Source organism: Pogona vitticeps, chromosome 3 (assembly GCF_051106095.1).
Source record: "Pogona vitticeps strain Pit_001003342236 chromosome 3, PviZW2.1, whole genome shotgun sequence".
NCBI classification, from domain to species: domain Eukaryota; kingdom Metazoa; phylum Chordata; class Lepidosauria; order Squamata; family Agamidae; genus Pogona; species Pogona vitticeps.
Window position 1 is genome coordinate 37371466 of NC_135785.1, and position 13550 is coordinate 37385015.

Sequence of the window (13550 nt, forward strand, 5' to 3'; positions counted from 1 at the left end):
TGATAGACATAGCAATGTTTAAAGTTCCAGCATTCATGAGCAAGTCTCACTTATGTGCTCTCACCTATGTTCTTTTTCCTTTTAGGACCAAAACGAACGCAGCTATCGCATTGTGAAAACAGCAGCAAGAAACACAGATATCAAAGGCTTGAACCCTTTGACCTCGTATGTCTTCCATGTCAGAGCAAGGACAGCAGCTGGCTATGGAGACTTCAGTGGCCCATTTGAATTCACAACTAATACAGGTAATAACAACATAGCTCTCTGTAGGGCATAGGGATGGGATTTTTTAAATTAAAGGACTTCTACTCCCATAGTTTGGCAAGAACCTCCAAGCTGAATTTTGGGAGTGAAAGCACTCAGTCTGCCACGAAGTAAATCAGCATTCATATCCATGATGTTCTCATGCCCCTTTCTTCTACAGTCAGAAAGAAAAATTTTCCATTTGCACACTGCACTGTGGGAGTCACAAGGTTCCCGGGTATTCATATTCCAAACACTCAGAGAGTGGCAACACTAATGGGACAGTATAGAAAGAAAAATAATAAATAAATCTTCACAGAGGTGCATGGGAGAATGTTTTCCAGTGGAAGAAGAAATGGTAGCAGTGGAGGTGGCAGCAGGCATGTGATCATTAGGCTCAGGAGATTCAAGGAACTGAACAGGCATGGCAGTTCTCCATTTCAGTTGCTCCCAGCATCCATACAAATAATGTATCAATATTTTTCCTTTTCTTCTGTCTTCTCTGTTAACAGAATGCTTGGTGACATGAGTCCTGTGCAATCATTTCCCTGCTTCTTTACAGTGGAGACAGGGATATGTGTGTAAGCATAATGTTCCTATTACTTAGAAGTCAGGTAGATTAAGTTTAAAGGTCCAAAGAGAATTCTGTGAGCACACAACACATAAGACAATACATCAGATCCATCAACATATCCACAGTGTTTGACAAAATACTGTACTAGTAGAAAAATAGTTTGAACTTTTAGTCCTTGACAACCCAAGGAAAAGCATGCTGTCATGTCAGTACAGCTGATCTTTTTCACTAACATCAAGAAATAAATAAGAACTACACTTCCTAGAGTTCTACCCTTTTACTCCAGCTCTTCTAGGACTTAATCATTGTTCATGTGCTCTAAATGCCACTCTTATTTGGGTTTTAGAAAAACAAACCTTTTGCTTATCAGAATTCTTGATTATGGGAGCTGAATATATTCAGTGAGCATATGTCTCTAATACTGTTACATGCCTGGAGATTTTTGTGGGCAGGGCTTGTGTGCATCCCCATGTTTGCAGTGGTTGTACAGTGTAGCCCTGTACAAATGAGCCCTGAATAGGTTATGAGCTCAATGCACTGCCGCTGCAACTAGTGTAATGACATGAATTGTGATGATGCCATGTCACTAGGCATTACTAGAAGGTATGTGGCTTTTGTAGCCATTCTGCGCTTTCTCTACCTCTAGTCACTGAGTATTATCTGTTACCCTGATGCTTTTGGGAACAAAATTGTGCTTCAAAGTTTTCAAAATCCAAGAATTCCAGACATGTGATATGATATGCCAGAAATTGATAGCTGAAAATCACTTTGCAGAGGAAATAAAACTGTTGTGTAAATTTACCTGCAATAAACGTGACATTTGCCAGCATTTGCACATCCTGTGTATTAGACTCAAGCTGTTTTCAACATTTTAATGAGGAAGTCTTAATAAGGTACAACGGAACAATATATTATAATTACTCTTTGGCTTGATCCCCCATTGACTCATGGGGGATTTATATGCTCAGCTTCCTAAAATGCTAACGTGTGTTGCTTGCAAAAAAATTCAGATCATTTCATCTGGCAAGAAAAGAAATCTCTTGCAGTAGTGTTTGGCTCTCTCAAGACAGATGTGCTAACTCTGTTCCAAATTAGCAAAATATTTTGAACCAAAAGTGGTAGACCTATTTTAAAAATACCTAGCTTATGCTAAGTATAAAGGCAGACTAAAATTCTAGGAGCTGCTGCAAAAGAGATGTCATCCTTGTGGAACTCTTACCACACATCATTGCTTTATGGTGTTGCCCTTTGTCTTATGCTTATCTTGTGGTCAACCAGTTATATATCAGTTGCCTGAAGAGGAAGCATTGTGGAGGGAAAGGAGACCATTATGTAGTTGTCACAGGAGGCCAGGGCAAGTGGTTAACTGGTGGAACTATCAGCCAATCTTCATTTGGTTGAGTTTACCTGGTACAAATCTAACCCAACAAGACAGATATTTTATCATAGCTCCAGTACTAGTTCATCAGCTCAAGCTAAAGGAATCCTATCCTTTCTGAGCCATCTCTTTGGCTACTAGGAAAGTAAAGAGCCAACATTCTTTGTCCTCTGCTGTTCTGAAATCACAATCAGAAACCCAAATCTAATAGCAGATAACCAGAGCAGAAAGAGTAGACTCATTGTGAGGGATATCCCATACTAAATAATCCAAACACACAACCTGTCAAGGAATATTTATTTTACTAAACAGAAAAGGCTAAGTTCAAATAGTACACCAAATCAGAGAATTGCATAGAGAATTCTAAGAATACAGACCACAAAATAAGAAGGTTAATTTTCTAATCTGTATTTACACGATAGCACTGGACTTCATTAAACAGTTGTCAGGATATAAAACGTACATAGAATGCCTCTCACAAAACTATCCAAAAGAAGATAATACATTAAGGGAAAGGACTTGAGCTGCTTTTATAGTAATAACTGCTAGTAACATGAGTGGAAACCAATAGTTACAAAACATGAAGCCCAGAACTTTCAGGTACTCTGACATTTGCAGCAGTTGTCATAGCAACATGAGCAGCAATAGTTTACCCAGTGTGTAGGCCTTGTTGGTTGAGACGGGTCAGGTCGGCCAAAACGGCAGGTCAGCCAAAACAGCAGGTATGCAGGCGTACTCACTTGGGTATCCTAAGCTGTCATGGCAGAGATTCTATTAAGAATCACAGGTTGGGTCAAAAGAATAAAGATAACTTCTTTAGAAAAGTTTATCTCCTTTGTAGCTAATATAAGGTGGAAAGGGAACTCAGGAAAAGATTCAGCTTTCCCCTCCCCTTCCCTGGTCTCATTCTTGGCTGGTAAAACTGGACGCTGTCTGTTCTCTTTCGGGTCTTGTTATGCTTAAACCATGTTGTAGACTTTCCTTGGTTGTCAATAGAGATGGGAATAGATTTTGCCTCCCATATTGCTCAGTGATTGGGAATTTGATTTGACTTGATTGCTTTTTTTCAGAGCAGATGTGGGGGAGGGGGTTCAGTTTAGCACTGACAGTTGACTAAAGACACAATACTGGAACTTTGGGCTAATCTGATCATTAGGCAGAGGGCAATGGCCACTTTAGGTGGCAGATCTTTGAAGGTGAGGAGCAGGAGCAAAATGCTGGTGGATAGAGCTATGTATATCCTGTAACCTGCTCTATGTTACTTAAGTTAGCCTGCAGATGATATTCTTCCATGGCCAATGTTGAGGTAATAGTCAGTTACAAATCCTTTTGGCTTCTGTACTTTAAACAGATGTTACTTGATATTTCAGGCAATAAAATATTTTGGACTGTCCCAACATATAGCATTGGTCAAGGGCTGTGATAAGTAGAAGGAACTGGGACTTATGGCCAAAGCTTATGTAACAGCCAGTCTTCACATGACTGCATACACTCCATGTATTTCACATATAGACACCAGAATTTCTTCTCTTAACTTAGAAAAAGTATGGTTTCCATCCTTCCTGCTTTGTTTTTCACCGAGGGACGGTTTTTTCCCCAAAACTGGAGGCATTTTCTTTTTTGAGAAAAACTCTATCCACCTTCCCCAAAAATACCAGTCAAGGGAAGCTTTCCTCCCATTTGGGGGGGGGGAGACTTTGTTTTTTCCTACATAAAACTTTGGGGTATGAATGTTCTGCAGGCTGTTGTAGGGAGAGGGGAATATGTGGTCCATAGACTGTGTTTTTCTCACCTCAGTTTCTAGTTGCGTCTTGAAGACAGCAGAAAACATCTTGTTCTTTTTGAATCTCCTACTCTTTGCTCATAGTAAAGGAATGAGCATCTGGTCCATTTTAAATCCAATAAAAGGGGAAGCAGCTCAGTGGGCACTAAATCAGCCATTATACTCTTCAGAGTAAACATGAAGGGGAGAATCCTCCATGAGTTTTCCTCCAAACCATTATTGAGCGTAATGCCTTTTACTAATTAAAGCCCTCCTGGAAAATTATGACAAATGAATACCTAATGAACAGACTCAAGAGTGGCTTTAAGCAGTGCAGTGCAGTCCCTGCCTCTTTACTTTAACCAAGCATTCCTGTGTTGCTCTTGTGTGTAGCAAAGCTGCAGAATGTTAACCGGCCTTTTTTCTCCTCCTAGTTCCATCTCCCATCATCGGTGAAGGTACCAACCCCACAGTCCTTCTAGTCTCAGTGGCTGGAAGTGTTGTCCTTGTAGTCATTCTCATTGCAGCCTTTGTCATCAGTCGGAGGTAAGAACTTAAGCTCCCCTTCTTCCCTCCCCCCAACCCTCAGTCTCTTTCATGAGGGAGCTTTTTGTCTCCCCCAAACAAAGCTAAATTCTTTGATTAGCATCATAAACAGTGCATTTGCATCACAAGAACTTTCCTGTGTTGCTTTGATCTTCTGAACAGCAGTACCACAGCAGCATGTAATGTAATGGTAATAGTTCTAGAGCTATATGCCCTTCAGATGCAAAACCGTCTCTAATGATGAGGTGCTGGTAGTGGTGGGAGGTTTTAAGATGCAAGCTAACAACATGAGTTCTAAAGAGAGACTGCAATGTGATGTTGAAGTTTAATGAATGCATCATTTGGGGCTGACAAACTGGATACTTAAAACTGCCAGACAGGGATTTATTTACTTATTTTAATAACATGAGGTCCAGAATCAGAGCTGACGCCTTCTTGATTTTCTGTTTACTTCTGCATTTGGCCTTTGAAACACAAGGAATTGTATATCTACTTTGTCAATTTGCCAACCAGGTTATAGTATGATTTCTCTTTTTTTTTTTTCTGTCATGGACCTTCTTTGAATAAATACTATAACAGTAGCTTTCATAAATGTATTTTTTTTCTTTTAATGTTTTGCTCAGCAGAATTTCCTTGAGATATGTAAGAACAAACAGTTTCTATGGATTAAATAAACAGAATGAGGGGGCGGGGATTGAAAAAGCCAGTACTAGCAACTAGCACATTATTTGGGAAACAAAACCGTCTATGGAGAGATGAGATTAGGATGATGGCAAGATACTGCTCTCCCAAAGTGGGCAGAATAGAGCCCTATGTGAGATGGAGTCAGTGTTAGATGGAGGGTGGGGTGGAGAGGGTGGGGGGTCCTCTGCAAAACTTGTAGGAAGGAGTGAAAATACAGGGGTCCTGATGCTGATCAAATTTAGTGCACTTTGTAATTGCTTTTCCATTCAGAATCATTTTACTTGATGATTATGTTGTAATCTCTTAGCAGATGTTTCAAACCTGCCCACAGGTTTTCAACTGGCATGTTTAATTGGCAATTTAAAATACAGTAAGAGAAGAAATGTCATTTGATGAACGAAATTTTAAAAAGGCATGTTTACCCCTGAAAATAGATAGAATCATGACAGAGAGGAAAAACCTCTTCAAATGATCAGTCAAGGATTCTGTCCCCCAGTTCCCAGCTTGCAGGGCAGGGACTGAAGAGGGAATATCAGGAAGAGAAAGAGTGAGAAAAGGAGTTGGCAGAAGAAGAGCGAACAGGAGTTGGCAGAGGAAAAGTGGAATGACCCTGTCTTTTAGTTCTGGGTTTGCCTGGCAGCAGCATGTGGCATCTAACAAATTAGCACATACCCACAAGGAAATACAGGTCTTTGCATCCCTAGACTAGAGAAATGTGCCTCGTTCTTTAATAACCATTTGGCTGACCTGTTAGAAGAGACCCTCTCTTCCCTATCCCCTCTGGAAACAGCTATGGGAGCCTTAGTAGGAATGATGCTATGTCCTGCTCCACAAAACCCTGATATTTCAGTTTTTAGAAGCGGAACCCAACCTTGTCAGAGCAATAGGAAGGCTGACACAATTTAGCCTCCTTCCCATGGAATCCTCTGAACCCCTGAAAAGGTTATTAAGAAGGTTGTGGAGAACTTTAGAGCATCATGTAATATGCCTTGCAAGGCTGCAGTAGACCTTCTACAATCCAGGGGACATACTTCCATTCTCAGGAGGCTTCCAGGGGTAGTATGGTGTAGGTCAGTGGTTCTTAACCTTGGGTTACTCAGATGTTTTTGGACTGCAACTCCCAGAAGCCTTCACCACCAGATGTGCTGGCTGGGATTTCTGGGAGTTGCAGTTCAAAAACACCTGAGTAACGCAAGGTTAAGAATCACTGGTGTAGGTAAATACCTCCCGCTTGCAAAAGTTGAGTGAGGTCAACAGTAGAGTAACATTTCCAGCTGAGGAAAATAACTTTCCCAAGCTCTCACCAGGGTTATTAGTATAGGTCATCTCTGTTTAGAGCCTCCATGAGTTATTCAAATATTAGTGTACAAATAGTAGGAAATCAAAAATTTAAATTTGGATTTTGTTTTCTACATTTAATTCCGGGTTGCCCAGCATTGTCTTGATGCAAACAAGATGGTAGGCTAGGTTGAGGTTTTGTCTCATTCAGCTGGCTTCTTACATTCTCGTGTGTGTGTGTGTGTGTGTGAAGTGGCAGGGGAGAGAGAGAGAGATGGATGAACATGGTCCTTTTGATTTATGTTGTTACTGCAAATTGTTTTTCTTTTTTAAAATAGGGGAAGAGAAAAGTGGTTACATCCACGTGGTTATAATATCTGATGAGTAGTCATTCACTGTAATGGATTTCGGTGGGTGTTCAGCTGGTTCACCAGCCTCCATGCTGACAAGAGGAAAAAAGAACATATGAAAATGTAGTGCAGAGAGATAGGTTTATTAAAAGCCAATGCAACAGAAAATAGCATCACTGAGCCTGATGACTTGAATTTCCTTCTGCTTTTATTGATCACTTTATTATTTAAGGCAGAATTGATACTGGAATGCATTGGATTTCTAATTATGAGTTGCCACCTTGGAGAACTATGCCTGTTAAGTTGCTCTAAGATTATTTCTACCCTGTGTCCCCATTTTTATTTTTATTTATTTTGGAGTTTTTTATGCATTTTTTGTATGCCAAGTCCCAAGACAGATAAACACTACTTGGTGATTGGTCCTCAATGGATCACTTTTCAGAAAATGAAATGTCAACCCCCTGCTCTCCTATTGATTCTCTTTAGTATCGGCCATAAAGCTGTCAAAGGAAAGGCTGCTGGGAGCCAGGTAGCTGTCAGACTTGCTACAGTGGATGTGTCTGCCACCAGCACTTCTTTTGCCTTAAGCTGTCTCCTTAGTTCTCTTTTTATGGCCTTGGAAGGGTTCAGATTGGACAAAAAGAGATAAAGCGAGGTGGTTCAGAGTAAGAATGGTTGCTACACTCAAGTGCCTGTGTGGAAATAGTATAAAAGCAAGCCAGTGAGTGTGAGTTGAAAGATACAGCTTTGTGCCATTAAGGGCTGTACAGATGGGAAGAGATGTTCTGAAGTGAATCATATCTTCCTAAATGATGTGGATGAAGGGATTGAAGGAGCACTTATCAAATTTGCTGATGACACAAAGCTGCGGGGAATTTCTAATACAGTGGTGCCTCGCTTTACGATGTTAATTCGCTTCAGCGAAATTGCTGTAGAGCGAAAACGTCATAAAGCGAAATAAAAAAGCCCATTGAAATGCACTGAAACCTGTTCAATGTGTTCCAATGGGCTGAAAACTCACTGTCCAGCGAAGATCCTCCATAGGGGCAGCCATTTTTGGTGCCTATGTAGCAAGGAATCCATCCCTATTCACAGCGGGGGGGGGGCATTTTCTTCAGCCGGCAGCCATTTTGAAACCTGACAATCAGCTGTTTTTGATCGTCGTAAAGCGAAAATCAGTTCCCGAAGCAGGGAACCGATCATCACAAAGCAGAAACCCCCCATTCAAACCATCGTTTTGCAATCGCAAAAGCGATCGCAAAAACCTCACCGTCAAGCGGATTCGTCGTTAAACGGGGTAATCGTAAAGTGGGACACGACTGTACTTTGGAAGAGAGACTCAACATTCAGAAGGATCTAGACAGACTTGAACATTGGGCCTTATCCAATAAGATGCAGTTCAGTGGCAGGAAAAGTAAGGTCCTTCACTTAGGTAGGAGAAACCAGATGTACAAATACAGGATAGGTGGTACCTGGCTGAACAGTAGTACATGTGAGAGGGATTTAGGTGTCCTGGTGGACCACCACCTAAGGATGAGTCATCAGTGTGTTTCAGCTGCCAAGAAAGCCAACACTGCCCTAGACTTCACTAATAGAGGGAATAGCCTCAATATCGCAGGAAGCGATAGTACCACTCTATACCACTCTGGTGAGGCCACAGTTGGAGTGCTGTGCCCAGTTCTGGTCACCACAATACAAAAAAGACGCCGAAGCCCTAGAAGGGGTGCAGAGAAGAGCAACAAAGATGATAAGGGGACTGGAGGCTAAATCCTATGAAGAGCGACTAAAATAACTAGGTATGTTTAGCTTAACGAAGACAAGACTGAGGAGAGATATGATAGCAGTCTTCCAATCTCTGAAGGTTTGCCACAGGGAAGAGGGCATCTATTTATTCTCCATTGTGCCTGAGGATAGGATAAGAACCAATGGGTGGAAACTTGTCAGAGGGAGATCCAACCTGGAAATAAAGAGGAATTTCCTGATGGTGAGAACCATTAAGCAGTGGAATATCTCCCCCCCCCCCAATGTTGTGGGTACCCTATCACTGGAGGTTTTCAAGAAAAGATTGGACATCCATCTGTCCAAGATGGTATAAGGTCCAGGATGGTATGAGGTCTCCTGCCTTGGGCAGGGGGTTGGACTAGAAGACCTCCAAAGTCCCTTCCAACCCTACGGCAATTCTGTGATATACTCAGAGCAAGTGGCCTACAGTTCTCCTGGATGCATGTCTTGTGATTTTAGCATATTTCATAGTCTGGTTAAAATTGGGCCTGGTGACACCACTGATTTATTCTGAGCTGAATCAAAGATTTGCTTAGAGCTAAATCTAGCTGTGGCGTCCACCCTCGTGCCCCTTGCTTGACCTTCAAGCCCCAGAGCACACGAAGGCAAACACTCTCTTCTTTTACACTTGCTGCCACCAGGTGATCTCTAAATCACCATTTACTCCAGAAAGATTCAGGTCCACACTTCAAGTTCTTTTAAATAAAACTTTGGTTTATTGATTACATAGATTGATTCATGAATATCTTCAGTGGTTAATAATTCTTCAGAATTTCCCCAAGCTACATACTCTATTACACAGTCTGGCTTTTCTTTCCTGCCTGACTCTCTTACATTTCTCTTACTGACTCAATCTGACTTAATCTGCTCTCTGACTCTCCTACCCCACCTCTTATAGCATCTCTTTTGACTCCACCTCTCAGCAACATGAATATTCATAAACCATTACATAATACAACAAGAACCACAGATCTAATAAATGGAGAACGCTACACTAGCCATTTTCCATTTCTGGATACAAACTGTTTTCTGAGTTTGTTAGTTTTGCAAGCAAACTTTGCATAATAATGTTTCACTTTCGGGGGGGGGGGCAATAAAATTAAACAGCACACATTACTCTAAACACCTCTCATGTCAGAAGCTAATTAGGGTCAAGCTAGTTTAGTAATTCTGTGAGGCACCACCAAGGAATGTGAGAAGTCTCAAGGTGGTGCTACAGAAGAATTCTGCCTGAAATCATAGTTGGCTGTTGTTACTCAGAACTGATAGGACCAGATTCAAAAGGGAGCCTCCTATGTTCCTATGGCTAATAATATACTATGTAAGTGACAAGCAAAAGAGAAAATGGCCACACAAGCTGGCTCTTCTGACAGGAGGCACAGTTGGAAACAGTGGCTCCACAACCAGGTAGCCAACTCACTGTAGTCATGCACTATAATCATGCAGGTTTCATGTGCCTTATAGTGTGCAGAACTACACACAGAACCCCATTTAGTGTCTCCTGTTCTTTCAAATGATACTACTTTGAGAGCCTAGTAATGCTGTCACATACGACATGATTCTCAGCAAAAACAAACTGGGTATAATTCACTTCAGTGTTAGCAGAAACTAATTAAATCAGCAGAGGATAGATAACCATTGACTGTTTCTCAGCAGCTCTGTTGCTCTTACTGTTTAAAATAAGGCTTTTGCCTAGATCTAAGTAGCTTCAGATTCAACTCGGCTTTCTGCTGCATTTCATTTTAATGTGGCACAAAAGCAAATATGTACCACATTTCATCTGTGTGCAAGTGGTCCTACCTGTTGGTTTACTAGTTATCTCTTTAGGAAATCTGATGATGGTTCATTCTGCAATTAGATAATTTAGATGTACTTCCTGATTAAAAAAACGAGACAAAAAAAATCTAGTGCCATCTTAAAGACCGGTGTTATCTTTTGTTCATCAACTCCACTTTCACAGATTGTCTGAGGAAGGGGACTTGATCCATAAGATTAAACCATAGCAGTCTATAAAGTATCACAATTTTTTCCTCTTCTTTTGTGCTTTTGTTTTGTTTGTGTTTGATATGGTTTTGTCTAATACTGCTCAGAAACCTGTCTGTAGTATGTATCTTACATGCTGCTGTGTATTTTTATTGCATTTAATGTGCTGTAAGCTGCTCTGAGTGTTGGTTGGTTTTGCATTGGAAGGGTACATCGTATATATTTCCAGTTAATGCACAGAAGAGTGAAAGGATTCAAAACTGCTGAAAATCACTGGAAAGCAGTGCTGCTTAAATGTTGTTGGGTTTTTAAAGAGGAAATGGAAGGTATAGTGGGTTGTTTCATTTCTTTCTGTATCTAATTATATTACGTTTTGCCAAAGGCTGTTTTTCTTATAATCAGCGGCAAGTTAAATCAAAGTATCTAGAATTAAGTGACTGCAGCTTGATTGAGGTCCCTATAGTGATGAGTTTTGGAATGCTTCAACCTCATATTTTTCTGCTCGAAGATGCAATTCAGGAAGCCCTAAGCTTTTAACTGCCTTAGTATTCCCACTTTGGCTTGTGAATGCTGAAGTTGCCAACTCTCTGCATATTGCCTTGGGTGAATAGCATGTGGGTCCCATGCTGTTTCACAACAATACTTGTTAATACCCCTTGGTTCTCACTTTGTCATGTGTAGTGCCTATCTGTCAGATTCTAAGGCCCACCTCTTTTTTTTACCTCAAAGCCCCACCTGTAGACTTGCCTGAATCTCTGACCCCTGCAGTTTTTCACAGGGCCTGGATTCCCTCCCTGAACCCCACCTACTATTTAATCACTGTCACCCAAATCCCTATAATTATGGCACTGAGCACTGTGACAAAGATTTCTTTCTGTCATTCAGGTGAGCTGTCTGTGAATGTCAGTTTGTGTCCAGCATTCCTCAGGCATCCTAAGAACTTCCCATGCCCTCCTAGTGACTCAGTAATGAGCAGCAGGGAGGGAAGCAAAGGGGAGGCATCTTTTCAAGACAATAGGGCTCAGTGGTCTCCCACCCTTGAGCAAAAGCTTATCAGGTGACAAAGGTAGAACTGAGACAAACAATAGCAACCTAGGAAGCCTTTGTAAGAAGTTAGTAATCTGTAATTAGGCCCTGAAAGGGGTTCCTTGCACTTTTTTAAGCTGCTTCCTTCTTCAGACCTCATGGGAGCTTTTTCTTCCTCCCGTTTTTTTATGTTGAAACAAACAAAGAGAGAGAGAGAACATTTTCAAACTTACTTTCCCATCTCCATAACACAGTCGTGCATGCAATTGTACATAGAAGTGTGTACATGTGTGACTTTTTTGTATGTTAATTCAAACCAATGAGCATATAGCACCTTCTGATGAAATTAGTTGGGATATACTATAGCATGGCTGGTGACACTACAGCCCAACAGATTTTGGACTACAGCTCCCTTCATCCCCAGCTGGCATGGTCAATGGTCAAGGGTGATGGGAGTTGTCACAATCTAGAAAACTCAAGCTTGAGAAAATGCCAATATGCTGTCTGTGATGTGTTTGTGTACCAGTTGGAAAGATATGATGTAGGCATTTTAGGTTCAGGATTACAGTCCTCCTGGGGATCACTGTTAAGTTTTGTTATTTTCAGGTGTACTAGATCAAGATTTTTATGGGTGTGCATGTTGCATCTGCAAAATATGATTATTTTGATGTTTGAATGGGGGGGTAAGGATAAAATTTAAACAGTCACCATTAAAATTGCTTTGAAAATGGGAAGGACTGGGTAGAAAACATCTATGAACAGTCGTAGTGGGGAGATACTGTTTCTTTTTGTCACCAAGTTGTCACAAGGGACCCAGAAATACTTCCTGTGATGCCCTTGAGCTTCTAATATTGACAACAGTAAAAATCTCTAGGTTTTAACAGACCAAAACAAAAGCAGCAGTGGCCCAAATGTTGAGAATCTTGGAGTTTTAATAACTAATGGTACTTCTGATTTCCCTGTTGTAAGCCAACCTCAATCCCATGATCTAGAGATGTTATGGTGATGCTGGAATTAGCTGAAATTAGTATTTGTTCATAATGATGTGAAAATCCCTCCCTTGTCAAAAGAGCTATCTTTTATTAGCTTGTTTTAGATTTATGTTGCTATTGTTTATTAAAGATTTTCTTTGAAAATTAAAGTTATAAATATTATATCATCTGCTGTAATAAAATAAATAGTCTTAATATACATTTGTAAAATAAAAAGTTGCCATTTTTCTGAATATGCAGTGTTGTTCTCCTGGATAGTAACAATTAATGCAGTGTAAGCAGTGCACCAGCCTCTTGCATTGGAGGTAGGCCTACGTTAGCTCCTTGGCAGTAGTAGCAGAGACATGTTTTGGCAGGTCTACTAATTCAGATCTTAGCGGCTCCACTGCTGAGAGTTCACCATGGTGTAAGATATTTATTTTGATTTGCAATTCTCTTTTTAATTCCAACAGAAGGAGCAAGTACAGCAAGGCTAAGCAAGAAGCAGATGAGGAGAAGCATTTGAACCAAGGTAAAATGCAGCAGTGCTTGTTTTTCAGATCTGCTGTCTCTTCTTGAAAAAACTATTTCCTCAAAAGTGATTGTTCCTTGCAGTTTTTGCTCTTCAAAGCTATTTTTCCCAATTTACATATTTCATAGCGTATGTAACTTCATTGTTGGTAGCCTTTATCACAGTATATGCAGGCAAGCAGATCCCGGTAAAAGCATGACTCAGCCAAATGCCAGTACAGTCATAGGACGAAAGCAGCTGCTTTACTTGAGGGGTGTCCTGTGGGTTGGAACACATGACATCATACTTTTAAGTCTTATTTTCTAAAATAACATATGATTTCTTTCCTTCTTTTTCTTCTTTGGTGGATATCATCTGTTGTATTTTAAATATATCAGCTTTGATGCATCACAGTCTCTAACATAACCACAAGAGTGTTGTGGCTGTGTGCCATTTTCAAGT

General features: G+C 40.7%; 1 protein-coding gene across 4 annotated transcripts in view; it reads left to right on the plus strand.

Moving 5' to 3' along the window:
* The window catches only part of EPHA4 (EPH receptor A4), a 179331-nt gene that overhangs the window by 131081 nt on the left and 34700 nt on the right, over positions 1–13550 (plus strand). For all 4 annotated transcript variants that reach the window (XM_078389213.1, XM_078389215.1, XM_078389214.1 and 1 more), the window contains 3 exons: positions 86–245; positions 4392–4503; positions 13051–13109. In XM_078389213.1, the coding sequence (XP_078245339.1) occupies positions 86–245; positions 4392–4503; positions 13051–13109 (331 nt within the window). The remainder of the gene's footprint in view (positions 1–85; positions 246–4391; positions 4504–13050; positions 13110–13550) is intronic.